This window comes from Pipistrellus kuhlii, unplaced genomic scaffold (assembly GCF_014108245.1).
Source record: "Pipistrellus kuhlii isolate mPipKuh1 unplaced genomic scaffold, mPipKuh1.p scaffold_m20_p_1, whole genome shotgun sequence".
Taxonomy (NCBI): Eukaryota; Metazoa; Chordata; class Mammalia; order Chiroptera; family Vespertilionidae; genus Pipistrellus; species Pipistrellus kuhlii.
This window is the reverse complement of record NW_023425404.1, coordinates 132,428,652-132,455,167: the sequence shown is the minus strand read 5'-3', so window position 1 is coordinate 132,455,167 and position 26,516 is coordinate 132,428,652. Positions and strand designations below refer to the sequence as shown.

The following is a 26,516-nucleotide window of genomic DNA, read 5'->3' as shown; positions in this document are numbered from 1 at the left end:
CCCACCCCTGGTCACCCCTTACTGACCCCCCTACTGGTCTGGTCACTCCAAACTACCCCCCTCTGCCGGCCTGGTTGCCTCTCACAGCCCCCACCCCCTACTAGCCTGTTCATCCCATGCAGCCTGCTGTTCAGTCATTTGGTTGTCTCTCACTAACCCCCTGCTGGCATGGTCGCTCCACGCAGTCTGCTTTTTCAGTAGGTTGGTTGCTCCTCACTAAACCCCCTGCCAATCTGTTCATAGGCAGCCTTGTGAGGGTTTGATGATCAATTTGCATGTTACCTCTTTATTATATAGGATTGAGTGTTGCCAATTTCCCTTACTTTCTCAGCTTCTTTTTTTCTGATCCTTAGCTCAACTTTCTATCACTCTCTAACATCGAATTTTGCTGACCTGGGTTTTTGACTAGCAGCTCTACTTTTCACCTTTGAAGTACCTTCATGACTTGATTATTGATGGTTTGGTTTTTCACCTACAACCTCACGCACAATAAACCAGGGATAGAAGACACCTACTCCTGTTCCCTGTGGTTGCCCAGTGGAGCCTGTACTGATCTGTTCCTGACCTAAGTAGATACTGTTTGATTATGCAAGATCTAACTTAAACTCAAAAGAAAGATTTTGAGCAAGCTTTAGCAAACTCAAGATACACTCCATTTTAGATATATTAGGATAGCTGTCCATCTTCCCACTAATCATCTAATGCCTCTCACAGAGTTTGGCTTCTGTTGCTATTCTTGGTACATACAAGGTCCTCGGGAAATATTTAATAAAAGGATGGATGAAAGAATAGGAAAATTATTATAAATTCCAGCCATAAGACCTGGAAATGATAACACTAGTTTTTGAGGGCGTGCATGAAGAAATTCTATAATGAATCTTTAATTAGCAGAACATGTTTGTTAAAGACTTCTACTCACATTTCTTTAAAAAACAAAAACAAAACCAGGACAGCTCAGCACAACTACTTGCCTTCAGTTTGAAAACATACATGTTTTAAAGCAGCTTTGAAAAGAATTTCTTGCCTAGAGGAAGGCCTGACTTCTGCTGTGTGAACAGCGCAGTGTTCAAAATTTATATGCCTAGGTACACACCCTCCTGGAGGGCAGTTCATAAAAATGCCAACTATCAATAGCTGGCCCAAGTCTTCTTCACACTCTGGTTCTTATAAGCATATGAAGATGTACACTCTACTCACAAAAAATTTAGTTAAAATAAAGAAAAAGACAGAGGTAACAAGAGCACTATCCCAATTTCTTGCATGAAAAACTACACATTTCCTCTAGAAACCCTAAAGAAGGTGTTTACAGAAATGGTTGATGAAAGTGGCCTGGGCTAGCATATAAAAGCTTACTGTGAGAGAGAACATCCTGAATACAGTGCGTCTCTTTCTATCAGCTGCTCCTCAGTGTTTGTTTTTCTTCAGATTGATCGGCTGGACGTGGATAGCTTGTTTAGCAATATTGAATCTGTGCATCAGATATCAGCCAAGCTGCTGTCATTGTTGGAAGAGGCCACAGCAGACGTGGAACCGGCCATGCAAGTAATCGGTATGTTTATTCTCTTCTCCGTTGTACAATGCAGCAGGAAATAATCTTTCAATACCCTTCCTTTGCTTTGGTTTTATGTTTCTGACTCATCCGACTTCCCAGGAGGCATATAAATGCTAAACCCCTCTTCAGGCTCATGGTAATTACAAAAACTCTGTATTTATTTTGAAATGGGTTGATATCCATTTGCTGAAGTCTCTCAGCAACACTAAATATGCCATTTGCTTTTTTATTTTCAATCTTGCAACCTCTTTGCCTTCCAGATGTTCTCATTTTGTTTTATGGTTAACACGTACTTGATCCTTAAAAGAATTAAATATTTAAATCCTTCAATAGCTTTACTGATTTTAGTCACAATGTTTTCCAGATTTATGCCTATGAATCCATTGATTTGGGGATTGTAAATTCTTTTTGTGTGAAGGGTTTATATGATTTGTGAGACACACAAGTTCAACTTTTTCCATGCCCCCCCCCCCTTTTTTTCTTCTATATATTTGCTTTCCAGATATGTTTTTACTTTCACAGTAAATTTAGTCTCTGGTAAGATTTTTTAAAACCATAGAGCAGTAGTGGGCAAACTGTGGCTTGCAAGCCACATGCAGCTCTTGAGCTGTGGTTTGACTCTCTGTTGACTAATGAGTTTTCCGACCAATGGGATAGGGGCTTAATCACAAGAAATAACAACAGCTTGTAATTATTGGAATTGAGAGTCTAGGTCAGTGGAAATACGTTGAGCCAAGTTTTTATTTTCTGCAGTTCTTGGGGCTTCCAAAGGAATACTGTGTATGAACTCATTGAAGGCAGTTGCCACATTAGGATCTCATATACATAGTTCCATGTAGACCAAGAATTCTTAAAAGATTTTAAAATCATTTTTCTGTTTCAACATAATATGTAAAATATGCTTATTACAAAAATATCAAAACAATACAGGAGCACATGGGGTGGTATGCCTCTGCAATGCCACTGTTTTCCCCATAAGAAGCCACTATTATACATTTGATGTGAATCCTTTTGTTTGAGACAGACAGAGACCCAAATACACACCTTATGTCTTTATTTGTTAGTGGACATCAGAGTTATAAAAATGACATGATACTGATCTTGTTTAGCATTTATGGATGACCCAAAGATTAATAAACAAGGCTGATCTTATTGAAGGGTGAATCAACCTGGCTATTTGTAGGACTTTCAGATCACAATGCCCATTCACTCAAACAGATTCTCCCACAGACAGGCTTAAATGAAATAATTTATTGTGATTAAATGTCTTCATTGTGTACTGAACATTTGTGTTACCCCAAAATTAATTAGTTGAAGCTCTAATCCCAATGAGGTAATTTAGGTTCAGATGAATTCCAAAGGGGGTTTCCCTCATGTTGGGATTAGTGTCCTTATAATGAGAGGAAGAAAAACCAGAGTTCCCTCCTTCTGTCCCTCTACCATGTGAAGATTTCCTAAGGTCCTCACCAGAAATTGAATCTGCTGGCACCTTGAGCTTGGACTCTACAGCCTCCATAACCATGGGAAATAAACGTCTGCTATGTAGGTCACCTAGCCTGTGTTATTTTGCTGTGGCAGCCTGGGTTAATTAATGTATTTTTCAATACATTCTAAAAATATTTTCTAGAGTGAAGGCTTCATTCATTATCTCTTTATTTTGGATTTATTAGCCATTAATTTATTAATTCACTTCATGAAAAGTTATTAAGCAGCAGTATGCTCACAGACTCATGCTGCATGGCATTCTCAATATCAAAAGATGAAAGAGTTCATCTCCGTCCTGCAAAAGTTTGCAATCAAGCAGCTCCTTGAATTGAAGGTAGTAGTATAATATACCACCAGAGTAGTTTCTATACAACTGCAGACCTTCAGAGGATAAAGAGAATATTCCTGGATGGGAAATAAGAGTAGGACTCTTGAAGATATTACAATACTTTGGCTTAAAATATAGGTCAGATTTCAACAAACAAGATATAGGTTGGGAAGACTGAATGGAAGCATGAACAAAAGCATGGATTGCAAATGCCAAATGCCAAGTGTATTTAGGACTTGTGGAATAATCAAGTCAAGCTGGAGTGAGGAATTCATGCAAAGGAGGAAAGACAAATGGATCTGTAAGTATGGAATAGGAACAGACCATACTCAGAATGAAAGTTTGGAATTTTCTCTGCAGGCAATAAGGAGCCATTAAAAGTTTTTTCAGCAAGGGTGTGATGAGACACAAAGTTTCTGGATAAATAAAACTATGGTAGCTGTGAAGAGAATGGGTAGAATGAGGAAATGATTTCTAGACCAATGGATAGGTAATTATAAGGAATATAGGCATGGGAAAACAGCATCTAGGCTAAGGAGGACACAATAAGAATAAAGAAAGCATAAAGAAGATTCAGTGGTTGATTGTACATGCCAGAGTCAAAGACAATTCAAGGTTTAAGGAGCCTGTCCATGGTGGCCTAGTGGTTGAGCATTGACCTGTGAACCAGGAGGTCAGAGTCAAAGACAATTCAAGGTTTAAGGAGACTGTCCATGGTGGCCTAGTGGTTGAACATTGACCTGTGAACCAGGAGGTCAGGGTTTGATTCCCAGAAGGAGACATGTAGCCTAATTTGCCTAAAACATTGGTCGGCAAACTCATTAGTCAACAAAGCCAAATATAAACAGTACAATGATTGAAATTTCTTTTGAGAGCAACATTTTTTAAACTGAAACTTCTTCTAATGCCACTTCTTCAAAACAGACTCGCCCAGGCCGTAGTATTTTGTGGAAGAGCCACACTCAAGGGGCCAGAGAGCCGCACGTGGCTCACAAGCCGCAGTTTGCCAACTAAGGGCCTAGAACATCCTGGTTTCAAGCTATTGTTCAAGCATTCAGTCCAGTTTAGCATTTGCCTTGGATTTCCTCCTTTTTAAAGGAGGATCATTATTAATAGTTGCATTTCAAGAGATTTGGTAAGACCTCTACATTGTACTTCAATTTCTGACCCAGTGTCTCCTAGTAGTAGAGGGTAAGAGACAGGTGCATTTGACAGAATTCTTGCTGCAACATATGGTAAACATTGAAAGACAGCCCATCTCTCCTTTCCCCACCTTTTCTAGTCTCAAGGAAGCTTACATCTTCCTTTGAAATGTAGCATGCAGGGCATTGGCTAATAGAACGGCATTTGAACATGAGTAGCTAGCAACAGCTAACTGTTTCCTGTTCTGCTGGGGATGAGAGAGAGATTTGATACTGCAGATCCTGCTCTCCGCTGATAGAGAAGCCAGTTGTGTCATAGCCTATGCTAGGTGTCCCATGCCATGGCCTATGAGAGGCATGAAGCCACCAGGATAACCGTCAATGGGTTGAGTGGGACATGTATGGAATTAAAGATTGGGTGTAAGTGCAATATGTATGGGAGGCAGGGGCTGAGCTGTCCTGCCACAGAGCATCTGGATGCTGCTACTACAGTAGGTTAGTCATTTATCTTATGCTCTAAATTTGTAACTTTTTATTGTCTATAAAATCTATAACTATTTTACTTGGCAATAAACCAATTCAGAAACAAGGGTTAGTGTACACATGCTTAAAAAAAAATTAAGTATTGACTTTTCTGTTTCTCAAGAACATTGATGATAAACAAAGAAAACACAAAATACTCACCATCCATCATGGGGTCCATAAGACAATCAAAATACAAAAATCTGCCGAGAAAGTCATTACATTAAAGGCGGTGCCCATTAGTTTAAAACATTTGGCATTTGCTATCCATGCTTTTTGTTCATGTTGTTACTTCCACCTTGAATCTTTTTCTCAACCTGGACCCCACTTGTTGAAATCTGACCCGTGTCTTTAACCCAAAGTGCACATAATGTTTGCGTGCAGCTGCAGAAGGTGTATTTACAAGTCATCCCATGCAGCTTGACTTTTTAGGTCAGGTGACAGTTATCTTACATTAACAGATGTGATATACCACACAAACAAACTAAGAGATAAAAACAATATAATCATATCCATTGACGCAGAAAAAGCATTTGACAAAATCCAACACCCTTTCCTGATAAAAATTCTCAGCACAAGGGGGAATAGAAGGTTCATACCTCAACATAATAAAAGCCACATATGACAAACCCACAGCCAACATCATACACAATGGGCAAAACCTAAAACCATTTCTCCTGTGAACAGTAACAAGACAGGGATGCCCATTCTCACCACTCCTGTTTGACATAGTACTGGAAGTACTAGCCATTGTGATCAGATAAGAAGAAGAAATAAAAGGCATCCAAATTGGAAAAGAAGTAAAACTCTTCTTAGTCACAGATGACATGATATTGTATATAGAAAACCCCAAAGACTCCATCAAAAAACTACTAGACTTAATAAATGAATTCGGCAATGTAGCTGGATACAAAATTAAAGCCAAGAAATCTATGGCTTTTCTATACACCAATAATGAACTCACAGAAAGAGAAATTTAAAAAAAACAATCCCATTTACCATTGCAACAAAAAAATTAAGATACCTAGGAATAAACTTACCCAAGGAGACAACAGACATATACTTAGATAATTTCTCTCATTTTTTTATTCCAAGTTTCCTTGGGTGGGCCTGTGAGCAATATAAAACAATGCCTGTTCATGAGTTGACATCATAATCAGAACTTTGTAGACAATCCAATTATGACAGTTAAAAATATATAAAATCAATTAATTCTAATAATAACTTAAAAAGTGTTTAATTCAATTCACAGAATCAAAGAAAAGCTTTTGGGAGTTGATTGTGTCAAAGTTGAATTTTCTGACCTTATTGTAAAGGCTTCTGTAACTTTAAAAATTAAACTTGTGAATGCAAATTTTGATGGAATTTAGCATCACAATAAAATATTTTTTTTTACTGTAAAATAAATCTATGGAGCAGAAATGTACTGGGATTGATGATGGTTCTCATGTAATAAAGCTATGCTATTACATTATAGGACTCTCTTTCACGGCCCGCGTAGAAAGAGTTCCACTTCAGGGTTCAGGTTCTGGAGAAGGGCCGCACACAAATGAAAAGAGACTTGAAGAAATTCAATTTGGCGATTTGGGGGTCCAGGCGGTAGTCCAACTCTAGTGGGAGAACTACTCCTGCTCTGGCCCTGCCATCCCCTTTTATTGAGGCTTTGGGGAAAACATCTTAGGCAAGATAAACAGAAATTTACATGTAGCCCCTGGGCAGGAAATAACAGAAACTTACACAGGACAAATAAGGTAGATTCTGCTTCAGCTAACATAATCTCAACTAAAGGTTAGAGCAATTAAGGTTGTTGACCAGCCTTCCTGGCTTCCTGTCAACATCTCTTTTTCAGTGAAACTGATTTGGTTTCCAGCATTACATTAACTAATTAGTAAAACTTCACACATAGGTTTATATGTACAAAGTTAGAAAGAACTACATACAATATTTGGAAGATAAAATTGATGTTAATTTAAAAAATAATCCTATTCATGTCACATTTTCTTTGCTGATGGTCACTAGTCAGCTTTTGGAAATTGCATTTTGTTCAAAATTATTTGAAAGTTTTTAGTTAAAACATTCAACACGCAAAGGAAAAGAGTAATTTCAGCTTTTTAATCTTTATAATTGCAATTACTGAAAAAAAATTCAAATGGGAAGACAAGAAAATGTATCCCTATGAAAAAGGAATTAACTTAAAAAATTAAACAATGAGAGTTCATATTGTATAAAATATTTAATTTTGAAATTTTGTGATTATATTTTGGAAAGCATGACTTATGGAAAGAAGCTTTTGATGGAGCTCTTATTTAACATTCTGTATCAGGTTTCATAATATATATGTTTGGAAAATATTCAAAAACCATAAATAAAAACAGTTTATTTGGTGAACTTAATTTTTCCAAAATAACAACAAACAAACAAATAAACAAAACATACACACACACATACAAATGGAGGCAAAGACAGTATCTGTCAAAACATTTGCACCCAAATATTTACACATTTTAATATAGAGAGATTTGTAATCATAACTTGAGTATCTTCTATTTAGCAGAATTTTCTCTGAGCTTATTAGGTGCCTCTGTGCTCACAGAGAAGTATTTTCCAAATTTAAAATATTATGGTTTACATATTTAAGCAGCAAAATAAATAATGCCTGTATTAGATTTTAATTCATAGGGTAAAATAAACAGATAAATGAGGAGAAATGAAAGCTCTTCCTTATGATATATTTCAATGAATAAATGAAGAAGGAAAGAAGAAAATAGAAATTGACTATTAGACAAACTCTATAATCATAATTGTTATATACAAAAACCCACTGATCAATGCTAGATTTAATGGATGAAAGTTTGAGGAGAAATATATTTTTAATAGTTTCCAAGTATCTCCTAGGTATTGATTAATCTCAAAGGGGAAGATAGGTGGTAATTTCACAATGAGAAACCAGAGAGAAAACATCTTAACCAAGTGATCAAGGTCAATGATACCAGGAAATAAGACATATGCACACCATGAAACTGTAATACAATGTGCTGAAGGGGAAAAAAAATCACATCTGTGGTACTTTTGTCCAAAACATGTGCAACCGTGTGAAAATATAGGCAAACTCACATGAGGGATACTTGACAAAATTATTGATCATCCTCTTCTACGGTAAAATGTCAGTCATTAAAGATAAAATAGGACTGAGAAACTATAGTCTTTTCAAGGCTGCAGGAGCCTGAGGAGAAGTAACAAATAAATGCAAGTGGAAGCCCGGATAGATTCTAGAACAGTGAAGGGACACCAGTGTTGAAATTCAAGTGAGGTGTGTAGTTTGGTTAAATGTACTGAAGCAACCTTCATTTCTTTTTTCTGACAACTGCACTAGGCTGTGTAAGACGTTGACATTGGGAAAGCTGAGTGAGGAATATTTGGAGCCTATTGGTACTATTTTTGCAACTTTTCTCCTCTCAGTATAAAATTAGTTAAAAATAAAGAGTTAAAAACATTATGGTTTACAGAGAAAACAAAGATATTCAGAATTTCAATTTTACTAATTGTAACTTATACTTTGAGATGGCTTGTAAAAAATAGGAAGATTACTTAAAATAAAATATTAAAACATTAAGCCCATTTTTGAAAAATAGAGTAGGAGTCATATTTTTATTCACACACACACACACACACACACCCAACACACACACACACACACCCTACCCTTTATATCTGGGCTAGCCTTGTGGCTTGCTTTGGCCAATGAAATGTGGCAATCATGATTTCCTACAGCAGCCTTGTGGCATGCGCTCTCAGCATGGGGAGAGAGAAGGCTCAAATTACCCAGTCATTCCAGTCAACACAATCAAGGCCTTGCCCATGTGAGTAAAGACCTCCTCAGCCAGCTGGCCCCCTGCCACAGACTGCGAGTGTGTGAATAAACTCGCCCAATGCACACATGGAGACTTGCCATCCCAGCTGAGCCCTCCTCAAATTGTCAGCCCCGAGAACTGTAGACAAACTGTGTTGTTTTAAGCCTGTCAATTTGGGGACGATTGCAGCAATAGCTAATTAATACACTGAAAAGAGATTAATTCAACTCAGATGATGAGAAGAAACTGGATTTGGGAAGTGGATGTAGGGTTGGGACTTGAAGGATGTAGGAAGGTGGATATTGGAATAAATCACTTTCTAAATGACGAACGGCATAAAGGCCTCAAGGCAGGAGAGTGTGGGAAATGCACACAGTGCAATATACAGATCTGTAACATAGAAGCCCACACCTGAAACCTATATGATCATGTTAACCACTGTCACCCCAATAAATGTTTTTAGTATTTATCAAATTGATTACCAATAAGTTGAATGGCCACGTTAATAAATAAATAAATATACACAAAGTGGCCCTGGCTGGTTTGGCTCAATGGATAGAGCATCGCCTACAGATCAAAGGCACATGCCCGGGTTGCAGGCTCAATCCCCAGTGCGGGGTGTGCAGGAAGCAACTGATCAATGATTCTCTCTCATCATTGATGTTTCTATCTCTCTCTCCCTCTCCCTTCCCCTCTGAAATCAATAAAAAATTTTTTTTAAGTGGCTGGAGGGTAGTGCCAAGGAGCTTCCATAACCCATCCGTCTTAGCCATATCAATGCAGAATTAACTGGCAATTCCCATTACTAAACATCTTTCACCAAAGTTTTTACATTTCATAAGATAAACTGATTCTTGGTGAAATATTCCAAAATCAGGTTACCACAAAATGAAAAGCACAGGTGTCCTATTTTTCTGTCCTTAGATGACATGCATTGTGTTTCACAGCTCTACTGTCAAAGAGAAACTTTCCTGATAAACCAGGAAGAGGATTTTACTTATTATCCTGAGAATATTATCTATTTGCAAAACTTGATTTTTTAATGTATGTAACAATTGAATAAAATGTGAATTTTCCCCCGAGAGGTCCTAATCACGTTTTTCAAACAAATCAGAATCACTGGGTGTGTGTGGTCTCTAAATGCTACTAATATATATGCAACTTGGTAATTCACATATCTACTATGGCAACACATGTTTTTCTGTGAAGAGCTATTTAACATATCAAATACCATTTGGACATTTGGTAGAATGGAATGCAGTTGCAGTGGCCACTTTCCAAAGATGGTCCTCCATGGACCAAGCCTCCCAGTAGTCACACTGCTCTGTGGTCTAGTCCCATTTTTGTCTGTGGATGGCCCTGAGAGTCACTGTGTCAACAACTTGAGAGAAGTTGGCAATTTCCACCTTTATGATTTGGGAAGTCTGCTATTTTGAAATCCAGCTACCCTGCTGGAATATTACACAGTGAGGTCCCTGGAGAGAGATCAGACCTGAGATTGTGTAGACTTAGACCATGGCCCAGCTGTCCCAGCATCCCATCTTCGCCCAGCCTTTCCCACTGTCCCTGGCAAGGTGCCGGACTTGAGAACGCACCATCTTGGACCATGTAGCCAGATAAGTCCTCTATTGACTGTAGCCCCAGGAGACATCCAGTGGAACCCCACAGCTGATCCTGGCCAACCCACACAATCCTGTGAGAAAATCAAAACAGGTGCTGGTTCAAGGCCCTAAATTCTAGGGTGCCTTGTCACATAGCAATAGGCCAGCAAAACTGGGCTATGCCTTCTTCTATGCATTTTCAGAAATGTTGTCATGTTCCATAGTGTGAAAGAAAAAAACTGAGCTCAAATATGTTAAAGTCCACTTTATGTGCCCACCTCATGTACTCTGGGCTGAGAACCAGAGCTGAAAGAAGTTGGGGGACAGGAACTGCAATCTCTCATAGGTCCTTCCTGAGGGTGAGTGCATCCTTGGAGAGAAAGGCAATGGAGAGGTGTCCATTCTTTGAAGGTGTAGCAGACGATATACCGTTGTTCCACGGCAGCACTCTGCTCTGCTAAGGCCCTGCCTCCTGCAGGCCCCTGTTAGACGATCTGTGCCTTTTGCAGATTTTGTGAGAAGAGCATTGTTATTGCCAACTCATGTGGTGTTGCCACAAATGAGCTCACCTGAATAATTTTTCTACTATTATTATTGTTACTGTGTGTGTGTGTGTGTGTGTGTGTGTGTGTGTGTGTGTGTGTCTTACTCAGAACACAGCCAGGTGTGACCAGTGAATTGTGCCCAGGTAGGACAGGTCTGAAGAATCTTGTGCATTGGAATGGGTGAGGCTGGCAGGGGGAGACTCAGAAGCAGCAAGGCCAGAGCATTTTATTCCAAAGGCTGGCAGTAACAGGGAAACTGTCAGCTTCGAAGAATATGACAGAAAAAAGAGGGAAGGCTTCTGGATCAAGTACACATCCATCCACACAGGAAAGAGAAAACTGGCAGAAGACAGGTACCAACCAGGACAGAAGTGAGGTGAACATGGATCTCAGGACTATGAGGACTTACTTCTTGTGATAAAAAGCAGAAGTTGAGTGGGTTGTTACTAGGTTCCACACTTCCTTAAGCAAGGAGAGCATTACGTTCTGGGCTGTTCTGTTGCTGGGGCTGGCTGATGAAGGTCAGTGGGGTAGCTGTGCCTTTGAATGGAGCTGTGAAACGTCAGATGCTTCACAGAAAACACATGGAAATAAAGTACTACATTCTATGAGTGTAAGAGTTCTCCGAGTTCCCGAACACTTTCCCAGCCGCCAGCAAGAGAACATGAGAAGTGGTTGGCAGAGGTGCAGACCTTTAAGGCACACAATAGCCTGGAAAGATCGCGGCCTTTGGAGCGAGAAGGTCTGTTTTAATTCTGGCGCTGTCACTGCCAGCTCTGTGGGTGGGTGAGGACTACACTTTCTTGCTTGGAATAGAAACATCGCCCAACGGACTTAACCAAATAGCGACTTCCCCCTCAAATAACAATAAATCTATAATTCAGTAGTTCACTGGGGCAGCTGCCTGCTGGCTCCTTGCAGCTTTTTCCTTCATAGTATTTGGCATTTGGCTTCATTGCCTTAAGATGGTTCCTCTACTGCCAAGCATGCTTCCTGCAGGAAATACCAACAAAACCACCTCCTCCCAAGGTTTTTTCATTGGGGGTGGGGTGGGGACAGAAGCCCTTCTCAGGGACCTCCTCCTATATATCATGGTTTCATTTCACACACATTTCATTTTGTGCACATATACATTCATACAAAAACACATACCTGTACATACACTTGGCCACCCCTACCTATCAGAAGTTGGAAAAAGTCTGTATTTTTAGCATTCTGTTCATTTGGGGGGGGGGGGGGGAAGAAGAAGAATGGATAAACAGCTAACAATGGATGCCACATTCATTTGTTCATATTTCAAGTGGGGATAGCTAGTCCTCCATGGAAGAAAGATACAAGACACGGAGCACACCCCCTCCTGGACATAGAACCACAAGGGGGGAATTCTTTTCTGTTTTATTGCTGTTGTATCACCTGCTCTTAAAACAGTGTCCTCAAAAGACATGTCCTGGATGAATGAAATGAAGGGCAGATGGAGATAATGAGACGTGTTCAGTGTACTGTCCAGCACACAGGGAAGTCGGCAATTATTCTGTTGGCGCAGAGTCTACCTGTGGCTTTTCCCAGGCCGTTTTCAAAGGCTGATGGATAGTATAGAGCAACTGGCTGTAGCAGAGGCAAGCCATCTCAAGAGAAGTGCTTACTAAGATGTGATGAACAGAGAATTATGCGTTGTTCTAAGAACAGAGACCTCACTGTTACCAGCCTGGAGAAGGGGCAAAGTTAGGGCTTCTTTTCCTAAGCCAGCCAGGGGAAACCTTAACTTTCAACTCTCAGAGAACCAGTGTCTTATTTTGTTGAGGTATAATTGGCATGTAACATTATATTAGTTTTAGATATATAATACAATGATTCCTTACATGTTTACATTGCAAAATGCTCACCACAATAAGCCTAGTCAACCTCTAAGAGCCAATGTTTTCTTAATGTGCCAGTTGCTATCAAAATCCCTATCTGAGTTGAAGTATCCAGGATGTCAGAAAGTTGCAGGAGGAGACTGTGAGTTACCATTAATCTAAACAACCGTACCCTCAAACTTAGCACTGGATTTAAAGAGCATCCAGTCCAACCTCATGATTCAGACAAACAGTAAGAGCCTGATTTTCCCCTAAGAGTGTCAGTAATTATGGACAGTGAGAAGGGAACCCTTGCTCCCTTCCTAACACAGGTCATATTATGTATTATATACCATCCAACTTCACTACCCACTGATGTCCCGTGTGTGCTGCCAGCTGCCAGGTCACCTCCCGCTGCCAGATGTGCTGGGTGTGTGCTGCCTCAGCAATGCGATAGCCTCTCCTTTGAGAGACTCCATGTCAGTTATGACACTATCCCACTGGTCGGCAAACTCATTAGTCAACAGAGCCAACTATCGGCAGTACAACGAATGAAATTTCTTTTGAGAGACACATTTTTTAAACTTACACTTCTTCTAACTCTGCTTCTTCAAAATAGACTCACCTAGGCCATGGTATTTTGTGGAAGAGCCATACTCAAGGGGCCAAAGAGCTGCATGTGGCTCGCGAGCTGCAGTTTGCCGACCCCGGCACTATCCTATTTGTCACTGGACACAGTGGTGGCCATGAGGCAGGGCCCACACGCCACTCTGGTGCCCTCCCTTTCTCTGTTTTTTTCTCTGCACTGTCCAGATCCCATCACTGCTCCCATTCCTCATCTCTCTTTCCCTCCTGAAACCACTCCTCTGAAATTGCTGTTACCATGTCACCAGAGACCTCAGAACTGTCCAATCCAATGAACACGCTTTTCTGTAGTGCTTCTGAAAAGCTTTTACTAAAATGTTCCTGTTTTCAGAAGAGAAATATGATGAGCCCCAGGGAATGTAGAATTATGGCCTGAAGTCACAGGCATGAAGTAGCTTTGTAGTCTCATTTTATCTTAAAAATTCATGTAAATGTTCAATTCTACTGCTTTATATGAAAATAATGGTTTTCCCCAAAAATATCTTAATAAAATTGATACTCAAGGGATTGGCTTGCTTTATTTTTAATTTTTTTTTACTTTTAATTTTTTTATTGTTTAAGGTATTACAAATAATAATACATATGTCTCCTGTTTTTCCTCCCCACTACCTTCCCCCACTGGCCCGCCTCCCCTACCACGCAGCACCTGCCCTCGTCCCCCTGCCCCCAGTGTCTTGCGTCTGTTGGTTGTGCTTATATATTATACATGGTTACAAGTCCTTAGGTTAATCTTTTACCCCCCAATCCTACCCTACCTTCCCGCTGTAGTTCCACAGTCTGTTTGATGCTTCTTTGCCTGGATTTTTGTTCAACAGTTTGTAATATTCTTTATTATCCATAAATGAGTGTGTTCATGTGGTATTTATCTTTCACTGACCGCACCAAGAATTGAGTATCAGAATCTCTGTTGCTTTGTGTGGCCTCATGCTGAGAGTCAGGGTCCTTGTATATGCATGCGCCAAGAATTAAGAGTCACTGGCTCTTAGTGTGATTTCACTGGGAATCAGGAACCCCAGGAGCACACAATGAGAAACAGAGTCAAGTCACTGGTGTTCAGCGCTGCCTCTCGCTCTGAGAATCAGGGTCCCTGGGGGACCAGTTGTACAGTCATACTGCGTCAGCAGGAGGTCCACTCATGCGCTGTGGAAAAAAGACTTCTGTGTATGCTTGCCCAGAATCAAAGTCAGGTGGCACTGCCGCCCAGTGGGGGTGTGGGGTTTGGTCACCTGATTGCATTGCTGGGAACAGATTCCCACTGTCTGTGTGCTCCCAGGCTCAAATTCCCGCAGTGGAGCTGCAGCACCCTGTGAGGGGCAGGTCAAGCAGTTCCTATGGTGCTGCACTGAGCCTGTGGGGCGGGGGATGGGCTCTGTGACTCACAGAAATCTGCAGCCAGGATGTCTGGATTCTTGGTGTCTGTGAGTCTGCAGCTGTGGTCTCAGGTTGCTATCCCCAGTGGCTGTAGGGTCCCAGTTTGTGACAGAGACCAGATTGGACGGTGCTGAGGCCAGGAACCTAGTCTCAAGCAGCTCTGTTTTTCAAGATGACGTGGTGTCTGTGACTGTGCTGGCTGCCCCTGCAATTTCCATGGTGGCAGCAGAATTTCGCCATCTAAGACTGCCCGTTTTGACAGCTCCTTAGAAGACCTGCAGGATCTGACTGTCCCTAGCTCATACACACACACACCACATATGTCCACACACGCCCCCTTACTTTCTCACACACTCTCTCTCCCTTCCTTCTTGCAGGTCGCCATTTTAATCTTGAAGTTGGGATTTGCTTGCTTAAATCCCATATCTGCATGCACCACCACCTGGCACCTGCCTTCAATGTGAATTTCATAACCTTAATCAGGGTCCCTGGGGTATCTTTTTTTTTAGTATGTTTTATCCCCAAGTGAGGTAGGAACTAAATGAGACCAAGGGCAAAGAATGGTGGCTTCTGCAAGCATCCTTAACCCCTTCATCCTCTTCCTTCTCACTTCCCTTCCTCACCCTATTCTTTGCTGGAGAACAGAAGGAGGCTGAGACCAAAGAAAGAAGTGTTCTGGCATTTTGGCAGGCTAAGCTACTGCCTTGTTTGGTCCCAGCAGCGGGGCTTGTCCACAGAGGATAAGCAGATGTGGGAAGCTCTCCTTGGCCCTCCTGGGTAAAAGCTGCCTGTAAACTCCTCTCACTTGTGTATGGAACTCAGGGAGGTGACAGCCAGAGGCTGTTAAGATCTCACCTGACCTCAGACTTTCTTTCCAGGGAGTGGGCCACATCCACCCTCTGTCCTTGGAGCCATCCCACCCCTTCTCTGCATTCTAAGTACTGTCTTGATAATAACTGTTTTTAGAACCACAGAACTTCCTTTTGGAATATATTTTAGACATTATACAAGCCTACAAGGATTCTTCTACTTGAATATACTCTGGGTGATTCAAACTCTAAAATTAAACTCATTATCTTTCCACTTAAACTCTCTCCTTATCTTGTCCTCATTGTACATCCATAGTCACTGAAACCAGAATCCTGAGGGACACCGAATATGCCCTCTTTATTTCTCACATGTGCTAAATATCTGTTTTCTTTCCCTCTTCACCTTCCTGCTTTTGCTTTAGTGGTTATAGCTAGCATCTATTCAGTATTTGCACATTCAAGCTGCTGATATAAATACATTAAATACTTTAACTCGTTTAATCTTCACACAAGCCTACAATTGTTATCATTCCAATTTCTCAATGAGGAAATTGAGAAACAGAGAAGTCAAGTCATTTTTCCAAATGTCACAAGAGTAAATGGTAAAACCAGAATTTGAAGGATGGTTGTTGGTAAATCGAGCACTCTCTGCTATAACTGCTATAACTTCTTGTTTTAGCCCTCATTGGTAACTTCTTGTATTATTATAGAAGCCTTTCAATTGGTTTCTCTTTTCCTGTCTCACTAACTCTTTCCCAAATTTCAACTTTCATATGATTGAGTTCCAGACTAATCTCTCTGAAGGACATACAACCATGCTAGGCCCCTGCCTAAAGCCCATCAGTGTTTCTCCATCACCTTCAGGCTGGAGTTCCAGCTCCTTGCTGATACACAAGGTCCTTCTGGACCTGACCGCTTGCCGGCCAATGAAGCCTCTTCTGAAACCTCCCATGGACATGGCATCGGCAGCTGTATGAGCCCGCTGCTGGCAGTCTCTGAACAGAGCTTGCTCCCTCAATGTGTCTCTGTACTTTTGCCCTCACTCAGCGCCTATTTCAAAGGCAGACTGTTATGGAAATAGCTCAAGGTCTTCAAGAACAGAATGGGCCATTAATGGTTTTCCTCAGCGGATGGAGGCTGGGCGCGAGGACTGAAGGATTCTGGGTTCAATTCCGGTCAAGGACGTATACCTTGGTTGCAGGCTTGATCCCCGGTCCTGGTCAGGCACATAAAGGAGGCAAATGAATCGATGTGTCTCTCTCACATCAATGTTTCTCTCTGTGTATCTCTCCTTGCCCCTCACACTCTCTCAAAAAATTAATGGGAGTGGTCAGGGACAAGAGGGGGTGAGGGCATTCGTGGGGAGGCGTGGGGGATGGAAGTGGGGGGATGGGGACGGTGTGTGATACCTTAATCAGTGAAGAAATTTTAAAATAATAAATAAATAAATAAATAAATAAATAAATAGAAAATATCCTTGGGTGAGGATTAACAACAACAACTAAAATCATATGTGGACAAACTTTTCTGTTAAAGATTATATTCAGCTAAGATACTTACTGACTTCCCAGCAGTTGAAAAAAAAAGAAAAGAAAAAAGAGCAGAATAGGTGACTCTCTGTGTTTCACAGCTCTATTGACATTGTGTGGTAGATGAGTTAGCTCTTCTCTCTCCCTTCCTAAGCCCCTTGAGGGCAGTGCTGGATCTTTGGGTATGTGGTAGCTCCCAAAGTGCTTGGTGCATGACCATCACTCATGAAATTGTTGCCAAATAAGGATGAAGTGAAGACTTTACTTCTTTTAATTGGATGCCATTTTCCTAGGACAAGAAGATTGCTCTACTATCATTTGCTTACCCTGTTTTACTTCCCTGAGGGGAAGTTCATCTTGGAGTGGGGTCAGGATAATTCAGAGACCTCTTGGTTTGGTCTGGCACATCCTGGCATGGACATGCTGGTCTGGAGGTAAAGAAGAGGTGGGCCAGCAAGGGGAACATGAATATATTGATATTTACATCAGTGAAGGGAGCAACCTGCAACACAGGAGTAAAGACACCAAGACAGAAAATGCACTCAACATCCTTGAGAGTTGTTTTTAAAGGAGATGAATAGGAAATTTAAAAGAGCGCATTCTTTTTTTTGCCTCCTTTTGCATGCCAGCCAGTGCAGAATGTCAGGTTGTAGGATTTTTAAAGAAGAAGCACACCACAGTCATATTTATTTTAGAGGATTCTGGTGCCTTTGTGACAGGCAGCCAGAAGTGAAATTACCTTCCCTGGTCTTGGCTCAGTCCCTTCACCACTTCTAATCATCATCCCTTCAAGCCCACATACATTAGATAGAGGAGTTGCCCTTCACCGCTAAAGAAACGCAGCCGCGAGTTATGTTACCGTGGAAACGAAATCTTTTTTTTTTTTTTTTTTTTTTTCCTGCCAGACACATGGCTTCATCTGCACTGTTATGAAGCAGAATACATTGGTAAGGCTGGGAGAAAATCAAATATTCTGCCCGCCAGTGCTGTAAGTGGCCTTTGGGTGAATAAATGGCTCCAATTAGAGTACTTACATACCTTTTAACTTTAATAATTATGATTAGAGCCCCGACAGAATTTTACTTGGGAAAGAATAAAACCTTTGACTGCGGTCAAGGGGAGATAAACATTCTTTCAAACAAGACCACTGTGTTAAAGAAAATACAAAGGAATTCACAATTAATGGTTTCATTGTGTGTGAAATAAATGTCTTTTCCTTTGTTTTTTGACTTTCTGACTTGGTTCTGTTGTGGATTTATGAGCGTGCTTACCTCTTTCTTTCTTTTGTTTCTCTGCTGCTTTGTAGTAAACACACATGTTGTGCTGGGCTGTGTACACTCAGAGCCTCTCTCCAGACTCGCTCCTGACCGTCTCAGCGCCTGCTGCTCACTCCCACTGCCAGGCCTATTCCTCCACCCAGCCCAGGGCCTCACCCCATGTGCCACCTGGCTCTGTCCGTGGGAGGCTCTCCGCATCTTTTGCCCAACTAAATTTAGTCCCTATCCTATTTTATAACGGCTCTGTTTCTTACTGGGTGTGTTGCTGTCTTGAAGAGCAAATCTACAAGACCTACATTGTGAGAACCATCAACTCAGTACAAACCCGGGAACAAAAGAAGAATTCTTCATATATCCATTCCCAAAGATTCTCACAGCTGCTAAGTTTCTGAAGAAGTCAACACACACACACACACACACACACACACACACACACACACACACACAGTCTACAATCACAGGGAAATCCCATATAATGAAAAGGAAAGAAAAGCCTTCCATTGGCTGGATATGAGTTAGAGAAGGAAGGACTGGTGTTTTAGTTCTAGAGATAGTAAAGCAACATTAAGAGACGAATGACATTAATTGAGCAACTTGTCAATGCCGGGCACGTTTCACATCCCATTTAATTCTCAAGCTCATCTCCAATTTTACAAATGATGGAATTGAGGTGGAAATAATTTTTTAAAGTCATACCTCAAGTCACCACACAAATGCTACATGACAGTGATTTCTGATTCTTTCTAACTGCATCACTTTGTATAGTATCCAGCAAAGCTCTGATGTGTGGAGGGATAATGGAGAGAGAGAGAGAGAGAGAGAGAGAGAGAGAGAGAGAGAGAGAGAGAGAGAGAGAGAGAAGAATATGGTCTCTAATCCTGGCTTTGCAACAAAAGACATGAGGATCAAATGACAATTTGTGAACACAAAATGAATAAATCGCCTGCTACCTATCATCCTAATATTTCTATTTATTCCACTAATTATTCCATTAACACCAACCATAGCAGTACTGGACTAGGAATAAGTTCCTGGTGCTAGGATTTAGGGAAAATCATTTATTTCTTTTAAACTTAGATTTGTCTCTTCTTAGTTAATAAGGGCAAATAACCTCTTACTATTATCTCTTCATATATACAGAAAGTTGAGCTGTTAATATGAGCAAAACATGTTGAAAATACAAAGGGCATTTATATTTCTGAAGGACGAGTGACTAGTTGTTAGTATAATAGGGCCAGACTAGTAAGTCCATATTGCTCGAAATCAATTCAGCCTAAATCATTATCAAGTCCAAATCTGCAATGCTTTTGAGAGCAGACCCTATCACATATCTTTTGAGTGTATCCCAAATCAACTTAACAAGGTGCAGGGTAGGGTAATGGATACTTACCACACATTTTTAAGTGAAGGAGTGGGTGATTAAGTCAAACCATTGTTCAATACCTATTTGAGCTGTCAGAGACCCAATTTTATCAGAGTATCAAAATAACTTCTTAAATGCCAGGACACAATTTGCCCAAGTTACTTTATAAAGCAGACAGTCATAGCTCTTGTTTATAGTGTTACCCTATTAACATTATCTATTATACCCGTTATTTTAACAAAACTAATGGCCAAATCTTTTTATTATAACATTTAAGGAAATACTTTATTTAAACTACCTTGCTTGCCTTTCAAAGAACCTCAGGAAATGTTGGTGGAATATATATATGAAAATGTCATATCAGTGCCTAAACTGTCACTTCCCATACTTTCATTAAATAACAATAGCTGCTCCATGTTGAGCATTTACTATGTAAGTGGACTCTGAACTTCACACACACACACACACACACACACACACACACACACACACACACACACAGTGTCCTTAATTTTAATAAGGACCCTATGAAGTTGGGTCTGTTATTGTTCCCATTTTCTAAGTGAGGAAATAGGCTCAGAAGGCGAGAATAAATTGTCCAAGTTACAACCTGTCCATGTTGGCAGCACAGGCCAATCTGGACCCACACAGACCGGACCTCAAAGGCAGCCCTTCGCCAGGTTCCTGCACACCAACCACGTGCACAGTCGTCGCTGAGAAAACCATCTTTCACCGGCCGCCTCTCTCCCTTATGCTCATTATCCTTGGCTTATAAAAGAAGGGAAGGGAGGGAAAAAGAAGGGAGAGGGGAAAGAGGGAGGCGAAAAGGAAAAGAAAAGGGGGGAAGGTCAGTAATGTCTCCCACCGCTGCTGGATAACCCTGGGATAAACTGGTACCCATCCAACTAGTCAGTGTTGCTGAATAGTAAGTATGTGACGTCCCTGTGGGGTCTGACTTGATATCATTTTGCCTTTGTTTTGCATTTGCCAGGAGAAGTGTTCCTGCAGATTAAAGGGCCGCTGGAAGACACTTACAAAATCTACTGCTATCACCACGACACAGCGCACAGTGTCCTCGAGTCCTATGAGAAGGAGGAGGAGCTGAAGCAACAATTGAGCCTCTGCGTCCAGTCCTTACAGTAAGGCCTTTTCCAACGGCGGGTTCCTAGCAGGGGACATTTTAACTGGATGCAGATGAAAGAGCTCCCGTGAACCCCGGGCTTCCTGGGACTGGCGGGAAGCTCTACTCTGCGTTCTCTTTGTGAAAAGCTGGCGTGCCAGAAACCCTGACTGACTTGTTTCCCCCTGTGCAAAGATGACTAAAAATAACGTAGGAGAAAATTCGGGCTCTGTGGAAATAGAATAATGCAACATCTAAAAGTGAAATGTCCCGGCCATTTCAGTGGTTGAGCATTGACCCAGGAACCAAGAGACCGGGGTTTGATTCCGGGTCAGGGCACATGCTGGCGTTGCAGGCTTGATCCCCAGAAGGGGGTGTGCAGGAGGTAGCCGATCCATGTTTGCTCTCATGTTGATATTTTTTTCTCTCCCTTTCTCTCTCTCTAAAAAAAAAAAAAAAAAAAAAAAAAAAAAAAAAAAAAAAAAAAAAAGAAAAGAAAAGAAAGAAAGAAAGAAAGAAAAAGAAAGAAAGAAAGAAAGAAAGAAAGAAAGAAAGAAAGAAAGAAAGAAAGAAAGAAAGAAAGAAAGTGAAATATAGAGAAGAAAAGTCCCTCCTTAGAGCTGTTGTTACTTGCCAGCTCCACATAGATGGAGGAATGTGTGAGACAACACGTGGCTCCGTGACCCCTGGGGAACACTGGATAATAAGTCAGTGGCATGTCCATGGCTCTCTGGATGGCCTTCGCCTTCCCATGGAGGGGAGCCTGGCGAATGCTAAAGTTTGTTTCTGGAAAACCAGTCATGCCTTCCTCCTCATTCCTAAATTGTTAGTGGGAAGTGCCACATAATATATATTTATCTAGAAGAAATATATATGCACTATAAAAATCTGGAAAAAGTAAGAAAACATGGATAAGATAAAAACCCTTGCTATTCCATGAATTACCTCCTCACTAAGCCATGTATTAATAACCACAATTTGCATTTTCTTCTGATCTTATTTATAAGCATATATGTACACATGTGTTGAGGGTGATTATTTTACATGATATTGGTGTTTTATTGTATATGTAGCTTAAAGCCAAATGTCTGCCCTAGCCCACATCGTACTCAGTGGTTCTGTTGTAGTCTTTCATTTCTCAGGATTACTTCTTGTCAAGTGGTTTTGATTAGGCTGAGGATTAACCAAACAGAGAGAGCTATGGTGCATAAATCAATGCACACCAGCCAGTCTGCTGGTGCGTCCCCTTATACACACACTATTATAGAGGCCCAGATGGGGCTTCTGAGAGAGTACGAAAGGCTGGTAGCTGAATTAAAGTTAAATCAGGAGACCAAATGAGACTACTCTAGAGAAAGTCTTTGCAGATGAGAACTGGGACAGAAAGTGGGTCTAAAAACTAACTTTATTGCCCTCTACTGGTCATTAAGTTATTACAGTTCTTTAACCGTTTTCTGTCCCTGTTGTGGAAAAGAAAATATATTTAAGTCGCTAAATCTAAATTATTTACTTAGTGCTTGTGATGTACCAAGCATCATTCTTGGATGACTGCTGAAAATACAAAAATAAAGAAGTCTTAGATCCTGCCCATTAGGAGCTCAATATGATCAGGTATCGATAATTACTTTTTTTTTTTTTTTTTATCTTCACCTGAGGATATTTTCTCATTGATTTTTAGAGAGTGGAAGGAAGAGGGAGAGACAGAGAGAGACAGAGTGAGAGAGACACATTAATTGGTTGCCTCCCAGGCCCTGACCAGGGCTGGGGATCAAGCCTGCAACCAATGTACATGCCTTTGACGGGAATTGAACCCTGGACCTTTCAGTCCCTGGGCTGATGCTCTATCTACTGAGCCAAACTGGCTAGGGCTGGTCAGGTAATTCTTAAAGATAATACGTAATGAGCAGCTTCAGTTCATTATTTCTCCACTATTTGAAAATTAGTTCAATGTTAGCAAATCAATTCACAGAAACCTTAAAGTTTGAAGTTGTATTTGTAGTAATAAATTAATATATTAAGAGAAAACTCTTCTAAATATAAAGATACTTTTTTATTCCTAGGGAGAAATAATGGTGTTACCCTGGATGTGAATGAACACCTTTTCTATCTGATCCAATAAATGCCTATATGGAGCCATTTCTCTTCCTCAGCTTCTAGAATGGAAGAGAGAAATCTTATGGTAGCCGAACAGCTAACGACCATCAGGCCAACTCCAACCCCGGGAATGGCGCTCCATACTGGGAGAGGATGCCGTTTATTACTTTGGCAGGTGCTGTTAGCAGCTGCCCAGAGGTGGAGCTGTCTGCTCAGAGGGTATTATTCGTGAAGCTTTTGACTCCTAAGAGAAAGAGATCGGCCCTGCCAGAATAGTCCACTAGGCAGTAGAGCTCCACAGCAGACCCCTTAAAAACTAGCTAAAGCCAGAGGCTAATCTTCAAACTCCATGAAGTCCGGATTACTAAACATTACTTTCAGACCCCCAAATGGTCTATTTGATCTTTTTCTGAAAGCCCCAAGTTATTGCCCTGGTGGTGTCCCAAATCTCATATATTCAGCACCAGTCTGGTCTTAGAGAATAATTTCAGGCACTGGAAGGTGCTAAGGTTTACAAAGCACAAAATCCAAAGAAATTATTATTGGCAGGGCTATTTTTTAAGGGAAAGAAAGTCAAAATAAAGTAGCTTAAGTTAGAGCTCTTTTTCCCAAAAGTTGCCTTTCCATGAACATAAAGTTAATGATTAATTATACTGGCCTGCCTGAAGTTGGAGAGCAGGAGAACTATTGACATTACTATAAGACTGACCTCCATTGAGCTAAGCTTTAAATTCTGAGAAACAGGTTTTCAAACAGGTTTATAGGCCAGAGAGAGCCTGGAACACCCAAGGGCTTGGTTTCCCTCGCCAAGTAATCAGTCAAAGCTAGCTGTGACTGTGGCTGTGCCTTTTCCCTGTGGCTAAATAACAGAGCCCAGTGCCCAGTTGCCAATTTCTAATGAATATTAGGTGCAGCCTCCATTTTCTACTGTGCAAGGGATATTAGAGTAAGTGGGTTTGAAGCCATGTCCATGAAAGAGGTGGTTTCATGCTTCAGAAGTTAAAGCGGAATTTTAAGAAACTTAGGTTGCATTTTAACCAAAATTAAAATAAGTTTATTGAGGGCTTACTAAGTATTTATTAAGACTACTACATAATGTTGAGAAGTCACTTAAAAAAATATATGCATAAGCATAGGTAAATAAAACCATTGGAAAGTTGAAGGACAATGCCAGAGTTAATGTAAATAACACACCAGGAGCTGTCACTGGTGAGAGATTCAAGACTAATTTCCAGGAAGATGGTAAAGAGATTGCTTGGTTCTGTAGCAGATGTGAGCTCATAACCTTTGGCTATTCTGTGAAGCCCAGTATCTTTCAAAAGAGAAAATAACATTTGTATCCAGAAAATGATTTTGAATCCCTTGGGAATGTTAGGGCAGTAATTTTTGGTGTGTGTGTTCCCCTGCGTCAGATTAGCCAGGGATGTATACTAAATGTGCAGACTCCTGAACTCTGCTCCAGACCAAAACAACAACAATGATAATAATAAATGAGATGGCCGAGGGTCCGATTCAGGAATCGGCACATTAACCAGTGTTGTACGGAGATTCCGTGATCCCCAAGGACCATAATGGAGCCGAGCCCAATGCAATAAACAAAAGATCCTCTTCCATGCTAGCATGGGCTCTGTCCCACTCACACTGACAGCATGGTGGAAGAGAGCTTGAACTTCGACAAGTCAAGGGGTTTTATACGGTGGTGATGTCACTGCTTTGGCTGACCCTGATTGGTTGGGTGAGGGCTAGGGTCCAGTTGGAGGATAGCTCCGCCCTGCCCCACAGCACAAAATGGAGTCAGGAGTTAGCCTCGCCCTGCCCTGCCCTCTCACCAGTACCCTCATGTGGTGGGCACTCAGTCAAGACCTACTTAGAAGGAGAAATGGCCTCCGTTCTCTCTCACGGCTGCCCCAGAGGCACCAGGGCTTTTTCCATAACTACAGATGCAATCTAAGCAGTGATTGCAGGGGTCAGAGACTTTAAGGCAGAAAAGGGTAAAACTAGCCAGAAGCACAGCACCACATCTGCATCTGTAGCACACAAACTGGACATTTGCAAGTTTTTACTTATTCATCAAGGAGTGCTTACATAGTTGCATTAACACTGTATTAATGCAGTCTCTAAATTCATGGAAGTTATTTGTTAAAGATCTACTTACTCTGTCTCTTTGGGGCGATTTAAGGTTTCTCCTCTGTACGAGAAAAGTGAAAAATAGAATAGTTCTAGATGCCAGTGTAGCTATAATTAGCACAGCCTGTCTGCGGCCCCCCTTTTCTGTTTTTCTTGTTGTAAATACTGCCAAGTCCCTGCTGCCTTTCAGAGGCCCCAGAGATCAGTGTATTTTGCATTAATAATAATAATAATAATAATGAATGAAGAGGTTTTTCCGAAATTTTTGGTAGCTGGAAGACTCATTTCTAGCTTCACCTCTAGTTGTTATAAATGTATTTTCCTAAGTCCATAATCCATAGAAGGAAAACTTCTAACTTACAGTCATTTGGACGTTTTGGCTGATCATATTCCAGCAAAAACTTCTCCGTTCAGGGGGGATGTTAAAAGTTCACACAAGGCAAACTAAAACGAAATACGGTAGCTTTCAATTTGTATTTCTTAATATTATTCTAAGGGAATGTCCCACATAAAAATTAAAAGCACTTTTGGAAATTCCTTCATTGCCTTGTTATGTGGTATTATGTTTGAACTAATGAAAGACTAATCTGTAAGGAACAGTCACATAAAAACTTCTTTTAATTGCGAGTCAAATTATAATCAACCCATGAGGTAGGAGGTGTGACAGTGGACATATTGAATTAGTTTATCCCACAAGGGGAAAACGATTTAACTTTCTCCTGAATTGTCTTTGGCTGGGGTTAACTTCTAGGAAACTTTTATCCTAAAAGAGAGATTTAGAAAGAGAGAGGGAGGGAGGGAGGGAGGGAGGGAGAGAGAGAGAGAGAGAGAGAGAGAGAGAGAATAAAAAGAGGTGATAACGTAGGACCATTATGCCACTATACCTACAGGGAAAATGTGTTGAAGATCTCTGAGGTTCTTTTTCATAAAATGTTATACTTACATGAAACACAGCTTTTAACTTGTTATGATATTTAAATTTTATTTGAAATAAATAAAATAGTAGAAAAATTTTCCATGTTGTCTCTAGGAGAGAAAAGAATAATATTTTCTGTCAACTTTAAAGTATGTGTTTTGGTTCCCAAATTATCAACTTCGTCACTTGTTTGTTTCCATAGAAGAAATACATTTTTATTTTTAGTCAACTTCACTCCCAAATGTTCTGAAGTATGATCCACAGCGCATATGGAAAAAAACAAAAAATCCTCATTAGAAAGGGAGATAAATTGGGGGGGAAATGTGAGCTTAAAGGCAGTAGTGAATGGAAGGGAACATTGGGCAAGGGGTAGTGGGGGTGCAATTCTTCATGGAAGTAAAAAC

At 40.8% G+C, this 26,516-nt stretch overlaps 1 protein-coding gene across 2 annotated transcripts in view; it reads left to right on the top strand.

The window, feature by feature from the left end:
• Nucleotides 1–26,516, top strand: part of ARHGEF38 (Rho guanine nucleotide exchange factor 38) — a 120,756-nt gene that overhangs the window by 60,046 nt on the left and 34,194 nt on the right. For both annotated transcript variants that reach the window (XR_004982935.2, XM_036409823.2), the window contains exons 3-4: nt 1,426–1,549; nt 20,847–20,994. Coding sequence is in view for 1 of the 2 variants with exons in the window: in XM_036409823.2 (XP_036265716.1) it covers nt 1,426–1,549; nt 20,847–20,994 (272 nt within the window). In the remaining variant the exon portion in view is untranslated. The remainder of the gene's footprint in view (nt 1–1,425; nt 1,550–20,846; nt 20,995–26,516) is intronic.